This window comes from Colletotrichum fioriniae, assembly GCF_027942845.1.
Source record: "Colletotrichum fioriniae strain IMI 355084 chromosome Unknown scaffold_1, whole genome shotgun sequence".
In the NCBI taxonomy this organism is placed as follows: domain Eukaryota; kingdom Fungi; phylum Ascomycota; class Sordariomycetes; order Glomerellales; family Glomerellaceae; genus Colletotrichum; species Colletotrichum fioriniae.
This window is the reverse complement of record NW_027076837.1, coordinates 6,789,599-6,817,008: the sequence shown is the minus strand read 5'-3', so window position 1 is coordinate 6,817,008 and position 27,410 is coordinate 6,789,599. Positions and strand designations below refer to the sequence as shown.

Below are 27,410 nucleotides of genomic sequence, written 5' to 3'. Positions count from 1 at the left end.
GGGAATACTACCTCCCACTAGCTTGCCGCGCCGTGCTGCTTTCATCCGGTGCGTGCAGAGTCGACTCGTCGCATTGCAATCGAGCCCAAACCGGCAGTTCTTTGCCTTGTCGCGCGTCTTTTCCGTTCCCCATACCTCTGAGAGGAATACATACACACGGGGACTATTTGTCTAGGAGGCTAAAGACCCGGTTTTTCGGTTGGCCGGCCGCCGCCCTATTAAACATTGTCCAAATACCCTATTCACTTTAATGACCAGAAATGTCGGACGGCAGATCGGATTCGGGGCTGGGCCTACGTTTTCTCGATTTGAATGACGATGAGGACGACAACAGCCCATGCAAAGGCCGCTTGCGCCGTTCCAGGAGCCAAACCAGCAAATCGGTCCCCGTAACGCCGCATGCCTCTTCACCGCAAATTTCAACGCCCTCTCTTCCCTCACCGATGAGCTATCGGGGCTTCTCACCTCTCTCACCGTCTTCGCGCCAGCAATTTTCAACGCCCGGTGGTTATTTCTCGACGCCGGTCGCTAAGAGCCCCCTGGCGCGCTCATGGACCGAGGATGATCTCACTGCATCAACTCATTCGCATGGGACTGAAAAGACGAATGAGAACACTGAAAATACTCGAGACACTCTCGGTCTAATCCAGCGGCTCAACGACTTGGCGCAAAAGCTCCTCGCGGGTGAAGATGTCCCTGACACCAATGTTAGCGCCATGCACGGAAAGCTCGATGAGATCGATTCAGTTTTAGCCGGAGACCCGCCTCAAGCAACACCACAGGGCAAGCCAAAGAATTGGCCGGCAGACGCCCGGAGTGTTGAGCACGAGTCCCTGTGGACTTCGCCTTCGCCGTCATGGTTTCGGTCTGGCCTTTCGGAAATTTCACCGTCCTTCCGCAGTTCATTCAGAAGAGATACGCCATCGCCTGAACCTACCGTCGAAAAGAAGCCCGCGGTTGATACTTTCCGCATCGCGTCCGAAGCAGCAAAACTCAACATCGAGCTAGAATCCCTCGTCACAAACCTCAAGGCCCGTCAAGAGGAATCGGAGGTGAGACATGAGAATACCAACCTTGTAGAAGGAGTTGACTGACTAGGATATAGCACATCCACCAACTTCTCGTGACGCGCGCAGAACGCGCAGCACAAAGAATCATCTTCCTCCAAGGTCGAGTACAGAGCTTGTATGTCTCGAAACAGTCCCTTCGAGGGGTGTTTGTGCGCCTTCCATACTGACTCATCGTAGGGAAGAAGAACTCCAAGAAAACGACTCGGAACTCAGCTACCTACGCCTCGGCCTCAAGGCTATAGAAGTACAATGCCCAACTGATGTTGACGACGACCTCGCCCAGAGCATTCAGAACTGGAAAACCGATTGGACCGCCCTCAAACGAAAACGGTCAAAACACAAGAGCTACGACCGCTCCGCTTACAGCACACCCGCAGGCACGCCGTTACGGCGGTGACACTAGCCCTACCCCGACTTTGTTTTATAGCCTTCGTCTTTTATGCGTGATGACTATAGAGATTTGAACGAGTGATGAAGCCACAAAAAGTTATCAAGTACGGTTACGACTGAAGCATAGCAATGGTGTTTGGAAAGACAGCAGGATACCCGGTCCACGCAATCTCGCATTTCCTCTTAGGTCCCTTTACTACAGCATAGCGGATACCACAAAAAGTCACGATCACAGTTTCTTGTTTTTACCCCTGAGCAGTTGGGAGAGGAAAGAAGAGAGAGGATGAGAAAGGAACGGGATTAGGTTTCAGTACATTTTCCCATGACCTCAATTATGACATTCAAGTCCATATATTTTTGCTTGCACAAGTGAGACCTATCTTTGCATCGCCCGTCAAGGAAAATATGGTTCTTTAGCAAGGCTGGTGAGCCAGCTAGACAGAAAGGATACCTACCTAGCATTATGCGTTAGTACATACAGATACCAAGACAGTCTTGATATCTGTGTGTAGTCAGACCTACTGTACCTGATAAGTGGTCTCGGTCTTTCTAAACGATGGATGTTCAACAAATATTGAGTTCTGTGACCTCCAAACCACGGCTTCCAAAGATCTATACGCGGCTGAGGCTTTGATATCAACACCGGCCGCAGTGTTTGCGATAGGCCTAATCCGGTCAGACAGCATGCGGTTGACTGAGTAAGTACCTTATACGAACATCAAGAGGCCCAAACCACACGAGAACCAAAAAGAGTTCACCCCCCCCGGTGCTGAACTGGGGGCTACATCTTTTGGTGCTCATGCTGGGACTCGAACCTAGAACCTAGCGTAGGCTCAGCCAGTTGAATAGGCTCGCCCATAACCATCCCGCCAAACGGCAGTTTGACCTGACCTCGCAAGCCTGTGAGGCGCCTGCTGCCGTTGGTGACGGGAATGGACTTGAGGGGGGGTATATATGCTTCTCTCGCGGCAGGTGTGGAAGGTAAGGTGCGGTTAGCACCAGCCTGCCTTTTCCAAGCCGGGCTACCAAGGGAGGCAGGCACGTTAAGGTCTCATGATGCTGTTCATAGGACCCGGATGGAAGGCAAGTTCATCCCGCCATCCGTTCCGCCTTAGTCCCCAAACGAGCAGTGGATGAAAGGACCCACCAGACTTTGACCTTAACTTGCTTCCAGGTTGTTATGATACCCTGTCCGCCGCTCCTTCCTTACTCGTCACGCTTGTTTACCCCTTTTTACCCGACATGCGGCTCACTCTGTACTCGAGTCGTGAGTGGCATCACGAGTCAAAGTCAGACTGGCCAAGAGCTTTCTCGAGCCCTGGAAAAACGATGATTGTTGTCACTGTAGGAGAGGCAGCACATTTAAGACATATGACTTCATATTACTATTAATTATTACGCAGACAACGCTCTACATTCAGAAGTCATCTACATGAGCATGATCATCAGGTTCACATAACGGCCTGATGACCAGGCCTGTTCAATACCGCTTCCAGTCTGCTACACGTTCCCACGCACTCCCAACACACAATGCATCTACTCCAGCATCACCGCCCGTCTGCTGTAGCCCGTGTTCTTGTCAACACCGACCTTGACCGTGGCGTCAGCCACAGGCGCCTTGGTATCGTTGCAGAGGCCCTCGGTCTGCTCCTTGGGCAAGAACACGCGGGGAAGGCCACCGGCGGGCATCTGAGCCCACAGACGACCGTGAGAGGCAACGGTAAAGGACTCGCAGTTCAAGACGTCAACGACCTCAGCACCGACGGCGAAGCCGTGGACGTTGCGCGCAATGGAGAACATGACGCCGTTGTTGGCGGCCGCGCCGCCGTTGGTGTACATGGAGAAGAGCTGGCCCTTGCGGAAGCCGATGACGCGGCTGCTGTCAGTGCTGCCGTAGGAGAAGACGGCGCGGGTGCGCTCCTTTGTGAGGAAGTCGGCGTTGGCGGCGGCGGCGTGGGCGCGGATCTTGTTGGTCTGCTGGATCCAGCCGTAGAGCTCCGCCTTGTCGTCGAAGCCAGTCGTCCAGAAGACCTCGCGGTTGTTGGGGTTGGGGCCGCCGTTGAAGTGCTGCTCCTGGCCGTAGTAGACGATGGGGATGCCGTCGCGAAGCATGGTCAGGGCGTACATGTTCTTGGCGAGGGCGATGTCACCGTTGAGGTAAGGGAAGCGGGGCTGGTCCTGGTTCTCGACGAAGGAGCCCCAGACGGAGGGATCGATGGAGGACATGCCGGCCATAGTGTTGGCGCTCTCGTAGACCTTGTCCATGTCGCCCTCGAGGGTGGAGAACACGGTGGCGAAGAGGTGGTAGCTGCTGTAGTCCATGATGCCGTCGAGGTAGTTCTGGTAAGGGGCGAGCAGGGTCAGGGAGGAGTGGCTAACCTCGGCGAGGAGGAAGACGCCGGCGGCCTCGCGGAAGCCACCCTCGGTGAAGAACTCGGGCTCGATTTCGAGGGCGGTGTCGACGCGGAGGCCGTCGATGGAGTACTTGGTGACAAGGTCCTTGATCCACTCGGCGTAGATCTTGCGGACGAAGTCGTCTTCGGTGCGAAGGTCGGGCAGACCCTCGAGCCAGCAGAGCTGCTCGGACTGGAGGTTGTTCCAGTTGATGGAGCACTCCTTGTGGTAGTACTCAGGCTTGTTGAAGGGCTTGTACTTTGTGTAGTTGCCGGGGGAGTCGTTCAGACCGGAGTGGTTGGGGGCGACGTCGACCATGAGGTACATGCCGCGGGCGTGGAGGGCGCTGGAGAGCTCCAAGAGGTCGGCCTCAGTACCAAAGTGCGGGTTGATGGAGTAGAGGTCCTCAGTCCAGAAACCGTGGTAGCCCTCTCCGTTGCCACCGACGTTGCCCTCGACGTTCTTCACGACGGGAGAGATCCAGATAGCGGTGGCGCCGAGGTTCTGGATGTAGTCCAGCTTGCTGGTGATGCCCTTCCAGGTGCCGCCACAGTACAGGCCTGGGGTGATATCGCAGACCGGGGTTGAGCCGTCAGATGTGGCAAAACGGTCGGTGATGATCTGGTAGATACTCTGGTTTCTCCATCCGGCGGCATCCAGGGCCGAGACGCCTTGGAGGGCCCCAACGGCCAGCAAAGAGAGATTTGTTGCGAAGGAGCGCATATTTACTTATTTGGTGAGAAGATTAAGGTATTAAGGCAACGGTCGATTACCCAGAAGAAGGAAGAACAACGAGCAAGAGAAGATACGATGTAAAGAGAGTCGATTGGTGAACGATTGGAGTGTAATGTCCGGCAGGGATCAAACGAACGATGACAGCACAAGGCAGAACGAGTGATTGCCTTGGCTTAAACTGCGGCACCTACAGAGAGAGGGATGGAGGAAGGGAGGGAGGGAGGAGGAGGAAGAGAGACTAAGCTCAAGTGTGAAGACAGCGGTTAACTAGCATTTATTGTATCTTCACCCATAAGGGCCACGAGCAGTTTACTCCCACATACCAGACTCTCGTCTTTTGACGAGGGCCTCGTTTCGCGGACCCCGTCCAAATCGCCCCTGCCAGATGGGCTGTGCTATTGGCAGAATACGAACAACATGCCAGATCGAGTGATCCCGGCCGATTCGGGTGAGCTCACGTTGTCTCTTTTGAATCAGATCCCGGTTGTCGTCTCCATCCGTAGATCCACTACCGTCCCTACCCATGCGGTGGATGGGGTGGTCTAGAGTCCTAGACGTAGCATTCGTCGACAATTCGGATACTGCGAAACGCATCGTTAGTGGAAAGGAAGGATTTAAGCGAGGCAAAAAGTCAGAAATACGAGAGAATGGGGACAACAAGGCTCTTGGGGGAGGATATCAGAGCCCAAGAGGAAGGCGGTGATAAAGAAGAGGCTCCTTTCTGCGTATCCTGAACAGGGTGTTTGGGCGCTAACACAATCTACATTAGACAGTCAACCCCGGCTCTCCCGTCCGAGTCGGCTCGAAAACGGCAAAGCCCCAAGTCGGATAGTTTCCGGCGACGGGGGCTCGTCTCCACTTTAATCCCGATCGGTCAATATTCCACTCTTCTATAGAGTGCTTTTCTGATTAATCGCGTTGGCTCTTCCGCCGTGAATGAGCGAATGGATTCCCGGCTTTTCCTAATCGGTGAGCTTGCGTTTGAGAGAGAGTAGATATTGCCCCCTCCTGCAGTGCTGCAAGTGCTGGAGCTTTTGTTCCTGGTCCCATCTAGGTTTAGTCCATCGGTGTGAGCGTGTTTGTCACTTGAGATGATCCCACGTTCCGACGCAGGAGAAACGGGGTCTTCCGTGAGGCTGTGAGCTTGAGCTCGAGCTCGAATCAGATTCAACGAGAATGGACCAACTGATGCACTTTTGAAGTACAGATAGCTCCTGAGGTGGGTAGGTGCTGAGTTTGGTGAACGGGTGGGGCTGGCTAGCGTGACCTCCGAAGATGTTTGTTTCACAGCACCTTACCTTCTTCTTTGAGTCAATGGAGACATCGATGTCGAGCCAAAGTTGTATCGCGAAGTTGTAGAGATGTAACGACAGGTACAGACATGTTTACCACTCTCATGCTGTCGAATAAGTCAAAAAGTAAGAGTCCTTCAGATGAATGCAAACCCCCTTTCCTGAGCCAGCCCATTCTCATCCTTATCCTCATGTGGGCTGTTTCCAATTGCTTTTACTAAAAGACCGCTGATCGTCTTCGTATTGTGACAACATACTTTCAGTGTTCAATGTAATTGACTTTTCGTTGGATTCGAGTTGGTTGCCAGAGCTGTTTCGCTAACATTCTCGGACAATTGGCGAGATTTGATAGTGGAAGAAAGATTTTGCGGAAAGCTTGGATCAGAGGCGACTTTTTCCTACTGACACGTTCAAATGCTATAATGTCCTCAATTTGTCCGGTTGTTCTTGGCAAGACGAATCCTGGAACTCTCTATTCTCATCGGGTGCGATCTTGCAAACATCGGCTTTTCGGCTATGGAAGTAGCGGACAGAGGGTTCTTTGGCAAGGTACAGATGCTCATTGCATAGCGTGCTCGGTGAGAATGGCCCACTTCTTTCCCCGGAAAATCGAAGAAATATCAGTCCCTCAGGAATCATGCACCTATCCGTACTGAGACGAAAGATTTAGATGACGACAGGAACTGGTGAGAGTATTCCCATATACGGAGTACTCGTCCGCAGGCGAGAAGATGAGCACGGGATATAGTGGAGAACCCACCGTAGATGCAACCTCTTTAGGCGGCTCCTGTGATATGACGTAAGTTGGAAGACGGCACATGGCTTCCAGCCAGTAGACAGAACGACGCGATGCGCTTGTGGCCGCATACCTACGCATCCGCCACATGATACAGGCATTTCTGGACTGTGTTCTTGCATCCACGTTGCATTTGACATGCAATATATTGACTTTCAGATGCATCCAACGGCGGACGCTGAAAAACCGACGCCGTTGAAGTCTGAACGGGTCCCGCCAACCTTTTTTAATGGGCACTGCGACCTTCTAGTCTCAACCTTAAAAAGCGTACCTACCTTACTAAGGCAAGCACGTAAGCTCCTTCCACGTGCCCGGGAAACGAATCCGACTACATGTCTCCATGATCTCGATAGGAAAATGAAGATGAGCATCACGGCGAGAATTCAGATGTACAGGGACCCGACGCAGCGATATCGAACTGACACCTCACTCACAGATACGTCGTACAAGATGTGGTGAGACCCGAGTAATGATGTCAATAGGACCATCAACGGCCAAGAAATGCGGCACAAATCCAGCCGTGGCAGGATCGCTTAGCGCTTTCTGGGCACAGCATTAGGTCGCAGGCACTGAATCTTGACTTTACTGGGCGATGTCCCGAACCCTTGGCGGTCGGGGAAAGAGCATAATGGCATCCCAGGCACGTGATGCCAAAATTCGAGATCCAATCAAGGCAGGCACAAGCTCCAAGTTCACCTCACCTCCATCTCACATCACAGGCAGGGACACCCAGGCGTTCTTTCCGCACTAGTTCACTTGACAGGGGCACACTTCCCTCCTTCCTACGGTCCTACCTGACAAACTACGGCGGACCCATTTTACGTCTGCAGATTCAACGTCATCTCTCTCAACCACCTTCCTTCATTCTTCTCACCACAGACTTCTCGCGGAAGCAACCCAATTTGCCAGCGAAGTCCAACACAACCTTTCATCTTCGACCTCAGATCGGTCGATCCCACCCACTTCGCGTTCGAGCAAGCCCTCCAGCAATAATTTACGAGCCGATGGAACGCGTGCTAACTCGTCTCTTCACACCCAGGTTTCGAATCCTTCCTACCTGGCGTGCCCTGGCTACCACTCGAAATCAAACAAATGATCTACACCCAAATGATATTTCTCTCACCACACCCTGCCACCTGCCTTGCGAGTACCGACCTCCTCTCGCTCCCACAACTAACACGACCCCTTCTCCGAACATGAAGCTATCCTCCCTGTCACACCGTCTGCAAGCGCAGACATGAAAAGCGTCATGACGTCTTCCAAGATCCTTCCAACGCCTGCTGGTAAGTGCAAACGAACTTGTCGATCTGCGGCTTCAGTTCCGTTTCCTATTGTCCCATGATTTTTCCAATTCTTGCGGGTTTCTTCCCCGCATTCAACCCCACCCCCGCTCTCCATTCAACCCACAGATGCAACCGCTCTAGCTTTCCACCTTCTCGGTTTCGTTCGAGGTGAAGCTTGACGGAGAAGTCTCCGATTACGTCGTTGTACAGAGCTATCTTCAATTTTCCGTTTCTTGGCGAGTGTCTGAGTACATAAGGAGCCAAGCTGTCCCAAGCCGGGAGGCTATCTTGGTTGTCTTGGGATACAAATTTACCCATCTATTTCTCCTACAATTTCTAGTCTGCACCCCTTTGCCCAGGACGTTTATTCCCTCGTGGCAGTGTCCCGACTTCCACTGGGCTTCACCCACCAACGTACCAGCGTTCAACCATCTTCCCTACCAGGCTGAAGCTCAGTCGTCGCCACCAGCAATATGGCTTCGGGTCCGAAGCGAGAAAATATTGGCGACCAGTCATCGTCAGACCATGCCGAGCCCGAGTACTCTCACATGGACCATCCCGGACGACAGTCCGAGGCCACAGCGGTTGACGACGAGGAGAGAAAGCGTCTAGAGGCTTCCCGCAAGCTGGAGAACCCTCTTGCTGGCTTCACGCCCGAACAGTTGAGTAAAAAAGGCGAGGATTACTGTCTAGAACATGGCATCACCGACGAAGAAGATATTCGGGCTTTTCGCCTTGGCGCCATGATCGCCGGAAATATGAACAAGTACGACAGCATGACTGAGATCACTGCCGATGAACGCGCAGTGCTTGACGGCGAGTCCACTCACAAATGGCGGAACCCGAAGATGCTCTATGGTGTTGTTGCCGGTCGGTCTTCCCGTTTCTTTACTCTTTTTTCTATTTCTACCTCTGCTTTGTCCTTTCTCATGCATACTTCTCCAGCCTCTCTCTGTCTATGTCTTCCTCTTTCCGTACAGCGGCTGACCCTTCCCAAGTCTGTTCATTCTGCGCCGTCGTCCAGGGCATGGACGAGACTGTTGTCAATGGCGCCCAGTCCTTCTACAAAAAGCAGTTCGGCATTGGAGGAGAGACTGAGCGGGACACCTGGCTCCTTGGCCTGACAAACTCTGCTCCATATCTCTGCTGCGCCGTCATCGGATGCTGGTTGACAGAGCCCATGAACAAACGGTTCGGTCGCCGGGGCACCGTCTTCATCTCTTGTCTCATCTCTGCCCTGGCCTGTTTTTGGCAGGCTTTCACCAACACGTGGTGGCACATGTTCATCGCTCGTTTCTTCCTCGGTTTTGGCATTGGACCCAAGTCTGCCACAACTCCCATCTTCGCCGCCGAATGTGCGCCTCCTCGCCTGCGTGGCGCCCTCGTTATGCAATGGCAACTTTGGACGGCCTTTGGCATTATGATGGGATACGTTGCCGACTTGGCTTTCTACTACGTACCTGACAAGGGAGGTATTGTCGGCCTCAACTGGAGGTTGATGATGGGCAGTGCCATGCTACCCGCTGTCTTTGTCTGCGCTTGCTGCTATATGTGTCCTGAGTCTCCTCGATGGTACTTGACCAAGAACCGCCACTTCGATGCCTACAAGTCCATGTGCCAGCTACGTTTCAAAAAGGTACAGGCTGCTCGCGACCTCTTCTATGCCAACGCCCTCCTACAGGCCGAGAAGGAGACACAAGGCATCGGTAAACAAAACCGCTTAAAAGAATTTTTTACGGTGCGCCGTAATAGAAACGCTATGATAGCGTCTGAAACGGTTATGATTATGCAACAATTTTGCGGTGTGAATGTGATAGGTAGGTGCATATTTCGCGATTTAAAGATTTTTGTATGGTATTAAGGCATAACGGAACTGTCTAAATGCATGGATTTCCGTTCAAAACGGTCAAATATTACAAAACCGGGTGTTCAGGAGATGCTCCAAACCGAAAAACTCTCTTCATCTGAACGACCTCCTACAATATGCTAACTTTGAGCAGCTTATTACAGTTCCGAGATCTTCCTGGCGGCCGAGTTCAGCGAAGTGAGTGCCTTGTCAGCGTCCCTCGGCTTTGGCATCATCAATTGGCTCTTTGCTCTTCCGGCTTTCTACACAATTGATACTTTCGGACGGCGCAACCTACTCCTTACAACCTTTCCATTGATGGCTATCTGTCTATTTTTTACTGGCTTCTCGTTCTATATACCTACAAATCCCGCCAAGATTGCCTGCATTGCGCTAGGGGTCTACCTCTTCGGCATGGTCTACTCTCCCGGCGAGGGACCGGTACCTTTCACTTACTCAGCCGAGGCCTACCCGCTGTACATTCGTCCAATCGGTATGTCTCTGGCGACAGCTACGACGTGGTTCTTCAACTTCATTCTTGCCGTCACCTGGCCCTCTCTTCAGACGGCCTTCACACCAACGGGCGCATTTGGGTGGTACGGCGGCTGGAATATTCTTGGGTTCTTTCTCGTCCTCTTCCTGCTTCCCGAGACCAAGGAGAAGACACTCGAAGAGCTGGACGCTGTGTTCAGCGTGCCCTTGCGTACGTTTGCGCGATACGGGCTCGCCCAGTTCTTCTACTTTTGGAAGAGGTACATCTTCAGGCAGGATATCAGTCCGCCTGCTGTGCCGCATGCTGGAGGGATTGATTATCATCGGGATTCATTCAAGCAGGAGAAGCAGCACAGCCCGACTGCTCGTGTTTAGTGAGGGACATTAGAGGGTACTTGATTATCGGAGACAAGAACTGCTGCTACTTAGCCAGACCAGCGTGGAATGGACCAAAAGGTGCAGAAAGGATTGCCGCTGTATAACAATGGCGTGATGGCACCACTACCTATAACTTGAGGAATATTTGGAGGTGTAATGTATATCAGGGCAAGCAAGGCTTGTCTGGGAAACACGCTTTATTTTCTCGGCGTATCCAAACCAATCACCTGAAATTGCACCCTAAGAACCTGAGATAGTCTACTTTTGACGGTTCTCCGACTCCACTCGTCCAGGGCAGGTGAAGATCTTCTCGAGCCCCCGGATACTCCTTGGGATGGAGAGGCGAGGTGTACTGTAAGGTACTTGGGCTACTTCTCCTTCTCTCCTACCATAAGAGGCACAAGGGGAACGTGGCCGAGGGGTATTTGGAGGGAGTCATAGATTAATCCATAAGTCCGAGGCCTCACTCAACCTAACCTTTTGTTCGATTCACCATTAGCGACTTCTTTTTTTCCCTTCCCTTTTCTGTTAGCATCTCATCGTCCCCTTACTCTACTCGAATTCAGCTGAGAACATAGAAATTATTGTTGTTTTCAGACCTATGCGCGTCTACTATTGAGGCCCCAGCTATCTCTCACCTCGTGTCACTCGAACCTGCAGAACAAGTATGATTCGCATGCGTATTCGTCTGCGTATTCGTCAACTCACAGCCTGAGGTATCACAAGACATGGCGGGGCGTGGTCTATATACCGATTCACCTCTCAAATTCTCAACAGCAGTAAAAGGGACTCTTGCCCAGAAGCTTAAGATGGTTATACCCCTAATCCTGAAGTGCAAAGCTACCGAGCTGTAGTTTGTGGATTCGAAATCCACAAGCAACCTTCGTTTTTTCCCCCTTGTTCTATCTTTTTCTTCTCGACTTGAGACTGAAAAATTTCACATCGTCAATTGGGCGGAGGCAATGACGGATGACCTGCCTTGAGGTACGCAGGGGTTTGTCCTCGCGGATTGAATTCTTTGACGTTCGAGATATAAGTGATGTGATAAAAGCAGTCTCTGTGACAGATGGACTACAGTTTATCTACCTTTGAGACGCACCTGAATGACCATACCATTCAAACATGTCACTGGCTGGACAGGTCAGTCTAACTTGAAGCCCTCGAGCAAGGAGGAACTGCCACCTGTATAAGGGTCAGGAAGCATCCGCCAGGGCCTCACTGTGTACTACGTATTGTGTAATGGAAAACTGGGTATATTGCGCTCCATAACCGTTTACTAGTGACTTGCAATTTCCGACCTTCCGTCGCGGGAAGTCCTTCCAAGTTCCAGCCGTCTAGACGGCGAGCTTCACCCACTCCAACGCGCATAAGACCTCCTGGTGCCAACCCGCGTGGGCGGCTAGGTCCAGCAAAAATTCCTCCTTCTCGTCGTGGGTCCGTGGACCTCCGGAGCCTGGTTGCCCTCGACTTCGCGTGGCTGGCTCCGCAGAGCATGATTTCTAAACCGGCGTCGATCTACCGGATCTTGGCATCAGTGCCGGCCCGGCCGTCCAGGGCGTTCGTGCCGTCGGCTTCCAACATGCCCACGTTGGCCACGATGGCTACGGCGTCGAGCTGGCCGAGTTTGTCAAGCCCGAGAGGGTCAGACTTGTCTATGGGCATTTCTGGAGTCGGTGCTCGTCGACGGGTTCGTTTGACTGGCCGGCCAGTTGAATGGTGGTTTGTGCGGATTCGACAGGGTGATGTGGGATGTGATGAGGATGGACAGAATCTTCGTCAACTCTGATGAGTAGTAAGATATGTCCCGTCGAGTCCTCTCCGAAACGTTGTGTTGAGGCATGGAGGTCTTGGCGCTTGTAGAAGGCCCCCCCTTCAACGATTCGCGGTCGTTGATGAAGCACCGGGGGTCGCTCTGCCTCAACTGACGTGTGGTTGCTTTTTTCGGAAGCCACTATGGTGTTGCTTGAACTCTGACCACTGGGGGTGGAGGTCTCTGGATCGTCTCCCTCTGTCTCTTAGTCGACTCTTTGGGTAATAGCGCCAGCACTATTTACACTTTGTCGTGTATGTTCCCGGGAGGGGTGGATCATCCTCTAGGCTTGCATAATCTCCAGCCAAATGCTGGCTGTCTTATGCGAGGCATATCGTAACATGAAGGGCTAGATCTCCGTCTAAACCTGTACAATCTCCAGCTTGCTGTTGGCTGTCTTATACGAGGTGTAGGCTGAAGTGCTAGGCCCTCTGAAAGGCCTGCGTAATCTCCTGCTTATTGCAGGCTGTCTTATGCGAGGCGTGGGGTAGGCGGGTGGGCTAGATCCCCTCCTAAACTTGTATGATCTCCAGCTTGTCGCTGGCTGTCTCGTACGAGATTTAGGGCGAGGGCTATACCCTTTGATAGGCCTGCATAATATCCTGCTTGTCGCGGGCTGTCTTATGCGAGGCCAGTGTTGTAGGTCGGTGGTGTTGAGAGCATTGGGGACTGTCGCGGCCCCTTCCCTATGGCTAAAGGTTGCCGAAAGATGTGCCATGTCGGAGACGGTGGTGGATATATTGGAGACCTCCACGGTCGATGGGGAGAGAATTCCAGTGATCCTTGAGTCGTTGATCCTCGAGCCGTAGGAGGAGAGCTAGGCGCGACAGGGGTAATGGATACACAAAGGGGTGCCATTTGTGCTATATGGCACGCCCTGGTCTTATGTGAGCATAAGGTATGTGTGTAACCGAGCAGATATGATATTAGCGGCCTGTTCAGGACTTGATATACTGCGTTGCCGATGTGGTTCAAGCTGAACCGGTGTTGGCGGTTTGGGAATCCATAGAGGGCTCCTGTTGCCTGGGGGTAGAGAGGGGATGAGACTGTGTCTGAAGAGAAGAGAAGAGAAGAGAATAGAAAATGTAAGGGAAAATTTGAACATCTTATAGGTATTTGGAAATCATCAAGGTGCTCGAAAGGCCGTGATCCATTCTATCTCCGTTGTCTCCGAGGTTATGAGGACCCACGGGTAAGTGCCCTGATGGCTATGTTGAGTTTCCTCACCCATCAATGGAGGTGGATTACCTTGAGGGTAGAGTGGCAGAGAAAAGTTAAAAGTCGAGAACTGCTGCATGAACCTCTCGGACTTCCGGTTCGCGATCTTGCGGGAAGATTTATGGGCGATGGAAAAGTTAGCCCTCACCTCGAGGACTGGCTCTGGGAAGTTTCACAACTGCAGAACCGTATCTAGATCTGGTTGTACCTCAACCCTAAGGATCGCAATGGAAAGCTGAGTACCTTATTATCGAAGAAAATGAAATTTGTGTGAGTCACAAGTACGAGGATACAATTTTAATAAAACACTGTAGTGCCCACCCAGCAGTTCGGAGCTCAAGAGTCTTGAGAAGTAGGTAGGAAAATACGGAAGTCATGCTGTTGGTTCTCAGACCCAGGCACGTGAACTGCTGCAAGGGGAAAGCAGGCGCGGTTTTATCATATTCGCTTGTGATATCATTTGTTCGGATAGTTTAACGACAGGCAAGTGAGAACAACCCTGATGACCATGGCGTTCTTAAGCTTTGGAGATATGCTATTGTCTCATCTGGTTGTGTCAGGTGACAGTCCGCTCTATCGGAGGTTGGATGACTGGAGAAACGTCATACCGCAAGCGAGAGACATGTGGTTTTGCATCCCAACACAACAAACTGATTGAAAAGGAAATGTGACTGAGAATATCGTCCGCATCTTGGGACGGAAATAGAGTTGACAGCCGACCAGCAGGGGCGAAGGCAAACGGGACGGCAGCCATCCACTGGATCGGGTCTGGGCTTTTTTTTTTCTCTTAGGTGACCATCGGAAGCCAAGTGCCAGGGTAGGAGCTCTGGAGCTCCAACTTGCTAGCTTCCAGAAAGAGGGCCGAAAAACCGTGCATTAGCGCAACTGCAAGCGTCCGGGAGGGAGGCTTGGGAGGGGCGGCCGCACGGGAAGGACGCTGGAGACGTTGCAGGCGCCGCGGCAGCTGCCAATCAGACCGGCCGGAGCGATGATCCTCCCCCAGGCGGTTTCCTATCGATAAGATCGGTTCGTGCCCCAGAAGCAGCGTCTGTGACCCTTGCAGTGCGCCAGTGATGCGATGGTGCATCACTGGGTGCGACCTGACAGCTGACGTCAGGGGTCTGAGATGGACGCAGCTTCCCGCGCGACTACAAACAGAGCTCACCTCCCCGGTTTCCCTCACACGATGCTGCCGTTGCTTGTGTTTGCTTCACAAACTTACCGTTTCATCTTTGCACTCTCTTCTTCTCGTTCTGTGTATATGTGTCTGAGGTAGACACGATATACAGACAGACAGGCAGACTTACACACAGGCTGACCGACATATTCACCGTCCGTTGGCTTGGTGTCTAATCATATCCCATGATTTCTTTGTAGCTTTTCACCTTGTATTCACCGTGTCCCTTTCCCGCATTCGCCTAATTCCAGGGTGGCAGTTGGTCCCTCGCAATATTGCCCAGTATGGAAACCGCGCCTGGCTCTTCGCCTTCCCCGGCAGCACCTGCCGTGGGGCAGGATGCGGTCGTGCAGGAGGCAGCGACGGACGTACCACCTCACAACCACCCAAGGAGTACAAACACAGAAACCCCTCCTGCCAGCTCTCACCCTGCTGCAGCACCTGATCCGACTTCCAATCCTGATCACAACATCAACACTTTACCCTCGGAGAACGACGAGGACCAATACAACTACGCCTACTCTGACGAGGAGGACTTGGACGCATCTTCTATTTGCTCCTTTGAAGAGGAAGAAGACGGCAACTGGGAACGAGACCCAGACGACCCCGATACCATGGCCGGCTCGAGACGCCCTCACGGCCAGCGCCGTCGTACCCAGACCGATCTTACGGGCGTTCTCACTCTCGAGGAGAAGAACGAGCTCATCAATTTGGTCAGCAACATCTTGGACAGTATGCAAGACCAGATAAGCAACATCTTTCACTCTCCTCCCATCACTCCCGCTACGACCGAGGACCCCCAGCACTCATGGCTATCCCTCTCGCTGCTAAAAAATAAAGTGAGCGGCACGCCTGCCGCCCCTCAATCTCAATCTCAGGGCGGCGCCAACAAGGAGAATACCGGCCCTGCTTCGACTTCGAACCAGCAGAAGGGTAGCTTGACGTACAATAAAGCCCATGAGATAGTCGAGAAGGAAGAGAAAGAGGCTATGACGCCTCAGCTCCAGGAGCTCAAGAAGGAGTGTCTTGTCGTCTTCAGGAAGTGGCAGGGCAATGTCCTGACGCGCGCCAAGGACATTTCGGTCAAGGATCCCGAGGCTTCAGCCGCCCAAGCCAGTCGAGGAGGTCGTGGTGCTGTTCGTGGAGCCCGCGGCGGTCGCGGTGATCGTGGTGCGCCTCAGGGAGGTCGAGGCACTGCCCCGCGCGGCCGTGGTAGTAGAGGCGGCGCCCTCAGCGTCAAGACAGGAGGTACGTTGAAAGCTGCTGACCCCATAATCCCTAGCTTATATGCTGACTTGAACAGGCTCGCCGGCTACCCGTCAACCCGAGACCGATCTCTGGCTCACAAGACGATTCCCTCCAAGTGCCACACCACTGACCGCCCTACCCATCGAGCGCCGGAAGTTGTTGCTTCACACAATCCTCCTGCTTCTCCTGTCATTGGAACAGTACACAGCCTTCTCTCGCGTCTTCATGCTCAAGTTGGCGTCATCGCTTCACCTAACTCTCCGCTTCTTTCAAGAGGATGAGGTTCGGGTTGCCAGAGGTCTCGGCAAGACTGTGCAGGAGGTCAATGCCGATGAGATAGTGGAGGACAAGTCTGCAGAGAACAAGTCAACCAGACGCTGGAAGGTTGGACTTGCTGGCGCCGCCGGTGCTGCCATCATTGGTGTCACTGGAGGTCTTGCGGCTCCCCTGGTCGCTGCTGGCATTGGCACCGTTATGGGCGGTGTTGGACTTGGTTCCACGGCGGCAGCTGGATTGCTCGGTACTCTGGCCCAGAGTGGCGTTGTCGTTGGCAGCTTGTTCGGCATTTATGGTGCTCGCCAGACATCCAAGATGATGGACCAGTACGCCAGAGATGTTGCCGACTTTGCGTTTCTACCTTTGCATGGCGAGATGCGAGATGAGTATCGCGACGCCAAAGAGATCCCGTCTAAGGACCGTCGCCTTCGAGTTGTCCTTGCCCTCAGTGGTTGGCTTACTCAGAAGGAAGACGTGGTCAACCCCTGGCGTTGCATCGGCCACCAAGGTGAGGTGTACGCTGTGCGATGGGAAGTTGCCAACCTGATGAATATGGGTAACTCGCTCGAGACTGTCATCAAGAGTACCGCCTGGAGTGTTGCCAAGAAGGAAATCATTACGCGGACCAGTAAGTTTCTCGCCACATGATGTAAAACCCCCTTGCTAATCATTCATAAGTCTTTGCCAGCCTCATGTCAGCCATGTGGCCCATCGGCCTTCTCAAGGTCAGCAAGGTCATTGACAATCCTTGGAGTGTCGGAATGGTCCGAGCCGAGAAGGTCGGCATGATCCTAGCGGAAGCCATCAGTCGCAAAGTGCAGGGCGATCGACCTGTAAGCTTGATTGGCTACAGCTTGGCTGCCCGAGCCATCTACACCTGCTTGATGGTCCTTGCCGAACGCCGCCAATTCGGCCTCATTGAGTCCGTGGTCATGATTGGCACCCCGGCGCCATCCGAAAGCCGAGTTTGGCTTGCTTTGAAGAGCGTCGTTGCGGGCAGACTTGTCAACGTCTATTCGGAGAACGATTATATCCTGGGCTTCCTATATCGTACGTCCAACCTCCAATTCGGCGTTGCTGGCTTGCAACCAATCCAGGGCGCCGAAGGCGTAGAGAACTACGACGTGAGTAGCATGGTTAGCGGCCACCTGAGATACCAATACATGATTGGTACCATCCTCAAGAACATCGGCTGGGAGGATCTCGACTACGCGCAGATCGAAAAGGACGAGCAAGTCCTCAGCCTCATGGATGAGAAATACGGCCGTGACAAGAGCCAGAAGCCAACTTACGTCGACATGGACAAGGAGGCTGAGCACATTCAGGAGGAGGTGCAGCACAAGAACGACGCCAAGCTCGATTCGAAAATGAGCAAGATGAAGATCCAGGATTAGGCTACGGAGAGCATCTTAGCTGCGGTGATCGGTAGAAATATGGTTAGACATGAGCCATTGTTATTGGACGTGGTAAACGACGTGGATTATGGATGGATGGACTATTGCAACATTATTAGCTATGACACTGGGAAAACGGGCACACACATTTGTAACACGACGAGATACGATCAATGGGAAAACGAATATGTTTATCAATGGAATGTCTCACCGGGTATCCTACTTGATGGGTATCATGCTTCCTCTTTTTTGCTGCTCTGAACGACAAAGTATTTTCCAGCCGTCCTCGACGCGGTCTCTAGAGGATTCCAGTCCTCAACTCCTTTGGTTTCAACCTTTTCCCCGCGCAATCTCTTTGGCCGTTTCTTGTGACCAAAGCTGATTTCCTTGCCCAGGGCATTCTGTAGCTCTTGCAAGCCAATAGTTGCTTCAGCCACGCCCTCTGTTGTTTCGTCGCGTAACGAACGAAGTGGTTCAACGCCAGTGGTATCTACGCTCTGAACATCGCGCACGAAATGTAGTTGAGAGTGCAGTGTGCGCAACATCGCGGTCTCCTCCGCCTCAGATTCGGGGAGCGGGAGGGCGGACAGGCGAAGGAGGTGATGGAGCTTTGCGCGGGAGATTGGTTCCTCTGTTGACTCCCTCGCAGCGCCGCTCTTTGAGGAGGATGGGAGGAGAGAGGCGACAGACCATGTGGGTTTCGAGAGGATTGTCGATGCTGATTTCGGAGTTGAGAGGCAAACGGAGGAGGATGTGAATGTGCGGGTTTGGGGGAGGAGCGCGCTGCAGCGCCTGCAGAGTGGACGAATCGTGGCCATGACCGTCGTTCAATGGCCTAGGGCTGTGGATGTGACTTGTTTAGAGAGTTTAGAAGTCGTGATTGTAGGCTTGGTGTTGCCAAATTTGGTTGACCTAGAAAACGACCTACTTTAGAACCTAGAGCTTGAATCCTGGTGTTTCTTCTCCAGCAGCCAAGGGACCAGGGGAAAGGCAAGTCAAAGTCTCGACGAATGAGAGTGTTTGGACACGACTCCAACAGAACCCCACCATAGGAGCCTGCAACAGCAACACTGACATGGGGATTCGCAAGCAAACGTAAGCCACCCTCACCTTGGTTTCCGCTAAGCCACAGCGACTCACCCCGCGCGTCATAGCTGGCTGGGCTGGCTACTGGTGCCACCGAACCCCCGAAGAAGCCAGCCCAAAACGCAGGGCCAGCCGAAGTGGGCGGGTTGGGGGTGTGTCGCGCTGCTACAGTTTCGAAGCGCTGATGCCAGCCAGCAACCACCACCACTGCCACCTCTCACATCCTGAACAACGAACCAAGCGACGCACACCCTTCCTTTCTCTTCCTACAACCCGCGAACTGTCCTCTCGAGACACCTACTATAAAGAGAGGTCTGCGATAACCAACCCGACGAACGCACGTATACGGCGGCACACTGCAAGCCATCGAGACCCGACACCTATCGATCGAGAGACACATATCCAACACACCCCATAATCGTAGCCTAGTGCTTGCTTAATTCCGAAACCATGGCTCAGGACCCTCGTGCTCTGCTGCAAAAGGTGCGTTGATGTTGGAATTTTCTTTCAACCGTGGGGCTACACTGTTCATGGTGCAGACGGCGGGGAAGAGAGACACCGCCCAAGCGACCCCGCGATGCACATTCATGCTGGTCGTTATCGGTATGGCGATACACGATCGCTGACGTTTCGTGATCGTGTAGGCAGACAAGACGCTCTCGAGCGCCGGCGGTGGCTTCAGCTTCTTCGGCGGTCGGGAGGACAAGTACCAAAACGCCGCGGACCTGTACATGCAGGCAGCCAACGCCTTTAAGATGCAGAAGCTCAGTCAGTCATTCCCCATCCTCTTCCACGAATACCATCTTCCTTTGACGTTTCCCATGAAACAAGCAAAAGGCTAACCAGTGGCCAAATGTTCGCCAATCCCTACAGACCGTGAAGCAGGCCAGGCCTTTGAGAAAGCGGCCCAAGTACAGACCTCCAACCTCAAGGAGCCCGACGACGCCGCAAACACCCTCGTCGACGCCTTCAAGGCCTACCGCAAGGACGACCCCGAGGCCGCTGTACGATGTCTCGAGGTCGCCGTCACGCAGTACTGCACCAAGGGCAACTTCCGCCGCGCGGCGGGCCACAAGGAGGCGCTCGGCGAGCTGTTCGAGACGGAGCTCGGCGACTCGAAGCGCGCTCTCGAGAGCTACGAGGCTGCGGCGGGGTGGTATGAGGGCGACAACGCTGCTGCGTAGGTGGAATCTGTGTCAGTTCTGGCAAGAAAACGACTTAGCTAACATTACTCTAAAAACCCAGTCTCGCCAACAAGCTCTGGCTCAAGGTAGCAGACGTGGCCTCCATCGAGGGCGACTACTACAAGGCTATCGAAAACTACGAAAAGGTGGCCGCCGTCTCCATCAACAACAACCTAATGAAGTACAGCGTCAAGGACTACTTCCTCCGCGCCGGCATCTGCCACCTCGCGACGGGCGACATGGTGGCCGCCCGCCGCGCCGTCGAAAAGTACGCCGACATGGACCCCGGGTTCGCCAACCAGCGTGAGGCCATGCTGCTCAACGACCTGCTCGCCGCCGTCGAGGGCGGCAACCAGGAGGAGTTTACGGATAAGCTGTTCCAGTACGATCAGGTTAGCAAGCTCGACAAGTGGAAGACGACGATGCTTGTGCGGGTGAAGAATGCGATTGAGGAGCCCGAGGATGAGTTTGCCTAAGTGATTTACAGTGGAGGTGAGGTCAGAAGAAGGGAGTCACGCGGCATCGTTGGGATGCAGCATTACGGACAGCCGGACGTGGCTAGTCAGGATGAGAATCCCCCTTGGAAGGAAAGTTGCCGGAATCATGGTATGTCTACACGGATGCGCCGGGGATAGGGGGCGGAAAGGAAGAGAGGTTGTAACCGAGTGGACTTACTACACCAGAAGAATCGGCATGGTCTGTTTTTTCCCGTTTGAATAGAAATCCATATCCACCACGTTTAGTGAACTATGGCGCAGAGAAGGCTTGTGACCAGAATGCTGTGACAAAAAGTTCCGTGTTCCGATATTCACTTGGCTGGGCCGGTGACGTAACCCTTCATCATCCATTTCGAGTCAAAGTCACGATACAGATCAAGTTGAAGAACTATCAAGACCTTGGGGCCTAGTATATTCGTCGTTTCTCCTTGTCTTCTTACTCTAGTGTTTGCGCAATAAAAAGACCGACCAAAAAGGGGCAGTTGTGTCGCGACTGCGAACAGCCCCATGCCACCCGCCAATACTCTCTCTCACTCTGTGTGTCCCCCCTCTCTACCTGCTTCTTTTGCTTGCTAGTTTGCATTTCTTGCTCGACAGCAATGCAGTTATCCGGAAATGGCAATAGAATCCAAGTTCTGGCTCGCAGCTGGAAATTGAAAGACTCGCAAAAAAGAAATGAAGAACGACTTCTTGATGAGGAACCCCCTAGCCCTCTTTTTACCCCAGACTCCCCCTTATGCTCGAAATGATTTTATACAATTCTGCCCCCTGCCGTTTATTAAACATACATTCTCCCTATCGTACAGTGCAGAGAGGCAGAAGTCGGAATGTTCGTCGAATCATGACCGACAAATCGCCGGCAAACGTCATCGTCGATATTCATTCAGTTTGGTGGACTGCCAACCATGCTGGGTACTTGCTTCCTGATGAAACCGTGTGCCCGTTGCTCGGCCCGAGGGACACCCTGGATCGCTCGGGGCTCTCTCATCAGACTGGGGTCCAACTTGGTAGGAATCCGGGTGACGACGGTTCGGTACTCGCCCGGGAACTTGGCACTGGGAGCAGGCACCGAAGCCGTCCGCCACATGTGGTCCGAAGTATCGCCCAGATACGTCGGAATCTTGAGCTTTGATGGCGCAGCGAACCCTGAAGCGTTGCTTGACGCGCCGTGCGACATACGGATGGTTGACAGACGAGAGAACCCCGTGGAGAGCCCAGGCCGTCCGCGAGCCTTCTTGGCCATGATGATCTCGTCAAAGAGACGGATCGACGCGTGCGTCGCCGAGTGTGTCTCACGCTCATGAATGAACTCGTTGAAAGCTGATGATTTGTTAGCATTGCCAAGGAACGTCAAGCCGAGGAGCCCTTATCTTACCTTGAGTTTCTCTCAACATTGTGGCATACTCTTGTTGATCGTACGGAAGACTCTTAATGAAGCTGTTCATGTCGAAATTGTAGAGTTGGCCATTGTTCTTTTGCTCACGAGTAGGACGGCCCAGATGCTTTCTGTACGTGTACAAGAGGCTAGCGAGGCATCGAACGAAAGCAGCTCGGACTCGGTCAGGGTGGAATGCTTCGCTGCACACCACGGAGACCTGTCCCAGGCAGCGGTTGTGGGAACGGGCATTGCAGTGAGAACACTCGTAAATGCCGTCTCCTTCTGACTTGTCGTCGCAGACGGAACATGTCGAGGACAAGTCATGGGCCATCCAGTTAAAGCAATGGCCCTCGACCCACACCATTGTGTCGGTGTTCCGTACGGGTTGAATCAGCATGTTGGGCATGATGGTTGATGCCGCCAGGGTAGACTGGGCATACGTGGAAGGGGCATATCCAGGCGTGTACCCATTGTATGAAGACTGCGAATCGACCGAGATTGCGGATACCGACATGCTTGGATTGTGTCCGTTGAGGAAGGGCAAGCTTGGCCGGTGAAGAGGCGGGTGCTTGTCCATGCCAAAGGACGAGCTGCGGCGAGACTTCTCATCAAAGTGGCCCGACTTCTTTTCTCTCAGAGTCTGTGCAAAACCGGAATCGCTGCGTGACACAGGCGTAGTCGGCATAGGGGGGAAGTTCATTGAGACTGGTGAGATGGAAGACTGTGGGCTGGTTTTACCGGACTTGCTGGTAGTCGGCCGGTCCTTGCTGTGATCGCCAGCCTTCGAATGCAAGAAAGCATTGAAGATTGGTGGTCGCACCGAGTTCGGTGGGGCTGGCTCTCCGAAAGACGAAGAGTTCTGTGTAACCCACTTGCCCAAGGAGCTCGAGGCGACACTGGCGTTGTACAGAGTATCGTTCTCGACTGAAAAGGCGTCATACGGGTACGACTCCATTGCATATGGTGGGGGTCCAGTAGTCACTCCATATCGAATGTGATGCGGCGCGGCCACGTGAAGTAAAGAAATGAGCTTGCGACGATGCTGTCGCGGAAGTCGAACGGGCTGGTTAGTGGCGTCGATCGTATCAAGGTCCAAATCGACCAGCACGTAGTCGTCCTCAGGAAGCTCAATCTTCTCATACCGCCGCTCGATGCCGACGATGTAAGGGCAAGGTGCCTCCAGTGCCGAAATCAGACGCGCTGGGAGCACAGGAATAAAGATGCTCGCCCACTTAAGGGGATACAACAAATTGGCCAGTGCGTGGCATGCCAGGTGAAGCATACCAGTGTGGGAGGAGAGGAAGATAATGCGAGACTCCGACATTGCATACTCGAACAAAGCAACAATGTTCTCCATGGACAAACACCTGAATAGAGCGTAGATGTCAATGGTCCGAGCCCCTGGAATCTCGTTGATGGCTTCCTTTCGACAATATAGTCGCAACTCTCGCACGCCTAGTTCAACCTGCGTCTTGGAAGCCAGCGGACTAAATGCCTCGGTGCACAGATTGACGACGTAACGCTCAAGAGGCTGCCAACGACCAACCTTGGGGGAGCTGGGTGGCACTCGGAGGACTGCGCTGTCGGTCATAGGCACAACAATGGCTCGCAGCCATTCCTTCCAGAACGACATTCTCGTGGCGTCTCTTCCCAAGATGCCGTAGGCTCTGGGGGCCCACAGTCCACTCTCGCCAGCCGTCAAGCCGTCGATCTTGGACGCGGCACCGTGCCGAAGTGGCCTCAGCATTTCTGTCATGAGACTGATCTTCTCCTCAACAGCGCTAATCTGGTCGTCTAGAGTGTCACGAGCGGAAGACCCCGAGGGAATCGTAGGGAGCTTCGCAAGCAGTTGGGAGAGGTGCGCACGCTCAGCCGCGAGTCGCACTCCCAGACTGGCCGCCAACTCCCGCTCCTCGTTGGACATGTGGCTCTGCCGCCACTGCTCACATCTCTTCTCCACCTCGTCTGCAACCTCGGATGTCAGGGCAACCCAAATGATGATGGTAATACCATATATCTTGGAGTTATCGTCCGAAGTCATTGTGAAACCGTGCCAGGTTGAACGTGGCCTGTCATCGGAAGACACGATCTGGATATCGTTCGGGAAGGCAAACATGGGAACGTAGTCTGGGAACCTCCCACGACGGGCGATCTCGTCTGTCGCGTCTTTGGCTGGGTACCTGTCCAATAAGACAGGCTCGAATCGTCTCTTGAGAGGATGCATGTCTGGATCTGTGTTCAGGGGCTCCGGGGGAGGAATGACCGAGTTGTAGTTGCTGAGTCGCTTGGCAGTCCTAATTGAAGCTGGAGCTAGTGTGTTAGTTGACCGGAAAGGACTTGAGGATTGCGCTACAGAGGAGGGTGGACCTTGGCGGGGGATCGTACCGGCTCCTGGCGTACTCGCTCGAGGAGTGGTGGGTTGCTTGCGCATGCTGTTCATGTCTCTGAAACTCATCTTGCGGCGGATGCTGCCCTTGATGCTCCGCTCGATGCTGCGTAGAGGACTTCTCCGGCCGCTCGCGTCGCCCTCATCGGCCTTGATGCGCTCAGCTCTGGGGTTGACCATGGGAGGGCGGGCTTGTGTTTTGGCACCGGCACTGAAGGACAAGTCTTCGAGGAAGTTTTCTCGTTCGGAAGCGAACTTGAGCAAGGCCTTGTCAAAGTCGAAGCCTTCGATAAAAGGACCCTCGCCATTGAGGCCAGGGGGGAGGCCATTGAAGACATTGAGGCCGGCACCGCTACCGGAGCCATTGATCTGGCTCGCCTGGGAGGGTCGAATGGTAGCGCTGCTCCGGTTGCTTCGCGTGTTCCCATCTACTTCTTCGACAGTCTGAATGGAAAAGCGACTGGGGGCGCGGCCACCACCACCACCACCACCCGAGTTCTGCCTGGAATGGCGACCGACGCTGGAATGACGTGCAACGCGCTTGCTCGGGGTGGCGTTGAACTCGTTATCGCTTTCCTCATACTCGCTGTCCTCGGCGATGGTGGACTCGACGTTGTTGGAGGGGGGCTGCGGGGTAGAGTCCTGATAGGAGACGGACTCTACGCCGGCGATCCAAAAGTAGTCGGCGAGCGGCGTCGAGGAGCTGTCCATGACATGTCACTTGCTGGTGACCAGCCGGATTGGCGATTTGGCGATATGTCTGGCCGGCGAGGATATTTTTTCGCAACGTCTCGCTGCTCTCGCACGGGGGGGCTGGCCCGGGCTTTTTAATCGCGAGAGGGTCTCGGGGTCCTTTGGGTCGTTGAGTGGTCGGTCGGGACTGGGGGGGTACTTTGTGGTACAAGTTGAACTTCGGTGCGATGCGGTGGGTGGACAGGGCAGGGGTGCCAGGATCCGGGAGGTTCTGATGGAAAAGTCTCAGGCGACGACCTGGAGGGAATCGGGCTCGTTTAGCTATGGGATCCTGTCGAGGTCTCCATCCAAGACTGGAGAAGAGGAGGGGGGAACAGAAGGCGGTGAACGCACGAACCAGGGAAAAATGCGACTGCTTCTCGACCAGCGACAGCTAAAGCGCCTAAGCAGCGGAGCAAAAGGGGCAGGTCAGGCAGGGAAGCCGGAGGTAAAGGATCGAACCCAGATCGGAGAAGGGTGAAAGCGTCGCGTAGCGCGAGGCCAAGGTGATGTTGATGGCGGTAGGTAGGTAGGCGTGGTTGTGATGAAAGTTAAGAACAGGAGCCGCGACGTGAGGTCAAGGGTATGGCAGACAAGCGGACCAAAAGTCGACGGATGAATCAACAACGAGAAGAGGAAGCCGCCAAAGGAGTGGATCTTGGAGGGTTTGGCTTTGGGTGTCGAAAGAGCGGAAGTGAAAGTTGACGAGTGAGAAGAGGCGTCAGCCAGGTCAAGATTGGTGCCAGAACCAGGCTCGGATTTGATCTTGCCCAGGTTTAGGTAGTAGGTTGGTCGTGTCGGGCAAAAATAACAACAACGAACGAGAGAGGGCGATGGTGTATTTTTTTCTTCTTCTTCTTTTCCTCTTGTCTGCTCGCTCGGCATAAACCTTTTCCCCCTCTTCGTTTTTTCGGTGGTGACAGAAGAACAGACGCAGAGCCTCCAAGAAAAAGAAAGGAAAAGGAAAACAAAAAAGGAGGATTTCCCGGCGACAAGGCAACAAACGACGAAACGAGAGTCGAGTCGTTGGATGGACAGATGGAGGAGAATAAAGGCAAACAAGATGGGAACAAATAATCAGGCGCAGCAGGTCAAGTCTTGTCAGGTCAGGTCTGGTTTGGTTTGGTCAGGTACCAAGAAGCCACGCGCGGACGGGATTTTCTAATTCTTCTTCTGGCCGCGTCGTTCGGTTTCCCGTTTTTACGGAGGTGTGTAGGTATTTCTAAATGCAAAGATATGGCAGGTACTCCGTACCTTACTCCGTACTTTTGTGTGTGTGCGTGTGTGAAGATGAGTGAAAGACAGTGTGGGCTCAGGCAAAAAAGTCAAGTGAAAGTCAGCGCAACGGGACAACGAACAACAACAGCCATGGCACGGTTTGGGACAGAATGGGAAGCTAATATGGTGATCGGGCTCGACGCGAGAGAGAAAGAGGGCAAGCACCAACATTTGGGCGCCTTCATTCGCTGCTGCAGTGTGTTGGCGCTACCCGTTCAAGGAGGAAGGAGGTGGTGTATAGCCACTGCCTGTGGTGTGTACTTGTAGTGTGTGGTGTGCAAGTGCGGGTGCCAGGTGGTGTGGTGTGGGAAAAGGAAGGAGTGGAGACCGACACGGGGGAGGCGGTAGACGGGCGGACAGTCAATTGGGAAGGAATACTCTGAGGTGACCTACCTTACGCCAGTTGCGGGCGGGTGCAAGTGCGTACGGGGAGGGGGGAACAGCGGGCCTGGGGTGGCAGAAAAGGGCAGCCAAACCTGAGAAGGCGCGAAGGACAGGGGAGGGGGACGGGATACCTTAGAATGCTTCTGCGGGATGGTCACTGGAGGAGGCGTACAAGCGTGGGAGGGCCCTGGCAAGCCTGGCACTCCTGGGACACTGAGAGGTCGTAATGCAGCTGTGTACAGGGAAGTGCAAGCCGCAAGACCACAACGAACACTGGGCCCAATGGGACGCCTGTTCTGCTGTGAACCGGAGCAGGACGCTTTTAGAGCTCCAGTTGTGACTGTACGGATGGAAGTATCTTCTTATACCACTACCTTACCTTACCTTACCTTACCTTAACAGGTGATGGATATTGAAAACATATATTGCCATAGTGCATACCTAGCACCGTGCCTTTGTTTATGGTACCCAGCGTACGGTACCAAGTATTGCCGTAAGGCTGGTGTGGGATATCCAATCTACGGAGTACACTACCTGCCATCACCCGTCCACGACCGGACAACCTTGAGGTAAGGTACGTAGCCAGATGCCTGACCCAACGATCCTATCCAACATATCTACGCATACCTACACTGCTATGGGATGGACCTCATGCTGAAATTGTCTCTGGTCAACCTCAAAGAAGC

The 27,410-nt window shown here is 53.6% G+C and overlaps 6 protein-coding genes across 6 annotated transcripts; 4 read left to right on the top strand and 2 right to left on the bottom strand.

Moving 5' to 3' along the window:
* Positions 1 to 260: 260 nt before the first annotated feature.
* On the top strand, positions 261 to 1,094 carry N0V96_001766 (uncharacterized protein; the record flags this gene model as incomplete). The annotated part of the gene is made up of 1 exon (XM_053192989.2): positions 261 to 1,094. The coding sequence occupies one exon, from the start codon at positions 261 to 263 to the stop codon at positions 1,092 to 1,094; it is 834 nt and encodes a 277-aa protein (XP_053049520.2).
* A 1,902-nt stretch (positions 1,095 to 2,996) lies between these two features.
* N0V96_001765 (uncharacterized protein) lies at positions 2,997 to 4,577 on the bottom strand (the record flags this gene model as incomplete). Its single annotated transcript, XM_053192988.2, has 1 exon — positions 2,997 to 4,577. One exon carries the CDS (start codon positions 4,575 to 4,577, stop codon positions 2,997 to 2,999), a length of 1,581 nt encoding a protein of 526 aa, XP_053049519.2.
* A 3,856-nt stretch (positions 4,578 to 8,433) lies between these two features.
* Positions 8,434 to 10,673, top strand: N0V96_001764 (uncharacterized protein; the record flags this gene model as incomplete). Its single annotated transcript, XM_065756310.1, has 3 exons — positions 8,434 to 8,830; positions 8,959 to 9,777; positions 9,961 to 10,673. 3 exons carry the CDS (start codon positions 8,434 to 8,436, stop codon positions 10,671 to 10,673), a joined length of 1,929 nt encoding a protein of 642 aa, XP_065615550.1.
* Positions 10,674 to 15,165: 4,492 nt separating this feature from the next.
* Positions 15,166 to 17,799, top strand: N0V96_001763 (uncharacterized protein; the record flags this gene model as incomplete). The annotated part of the gene is made up of 3 exons (XM_053192986.2): positions 15,166 to 16,129; positions 16,185 to 17,033; positions 17,084 to 17,799. The coding sequence occupies 3 exons, from the start codon at positions 15,166 to 15,168 to the stop codon at positions 17,797 to 17,799; spliced, it is 2,529 nt and encodes an 842-aa protein (XP_053049517.2).
* A 1,536-nt stretch (positions 17,800 to 19,335) lies between these two features.
* On the top strand, positions 19,336 to 20,545 carry SEC17 (vesicular-fusion protein S17; the record flags this gene model as incomplete). The annotated part of the gene is made up of 4 exons (XM_053192985.1): positions 19,336 to 19,368; positions 19,530 to 19,653; positions 19,759 to 20,065; positions 20,131 to 20,545. The coding sequence occupies 4 exons, from the start codon at positions 19,336 to 19,338 to the stop codon at positions 20,543 to 20,545; spliced, it is 879 nt and encodes a 292-aa protein (XP_053049516.1).
* A 904-nt stretch (positions 20,546 to 21,449) lies between these two features.
* Positions 21,450 to 25,041, bottom strand: N0V96_001761 (uncharacterized protein; the record flags this gene model as incomplete). Its single annotated transcript, XM_053192984.2, has 3 exons — positions 21,450 to 21,886; positions 21,942 to 24,248; positions 24,330 to 25,041. The coding sequence occupies 3 exons, from the start codon at positions 25,039 to 25,041 to the stop codon at positions 21,450 to 21,452; spliced, it is 3,456 nt and encodes a 1,151-aa protein (XP_053049515.2).
* Positions 25,042 to 27,410: the final 2,369 nt, after the last annotated feature.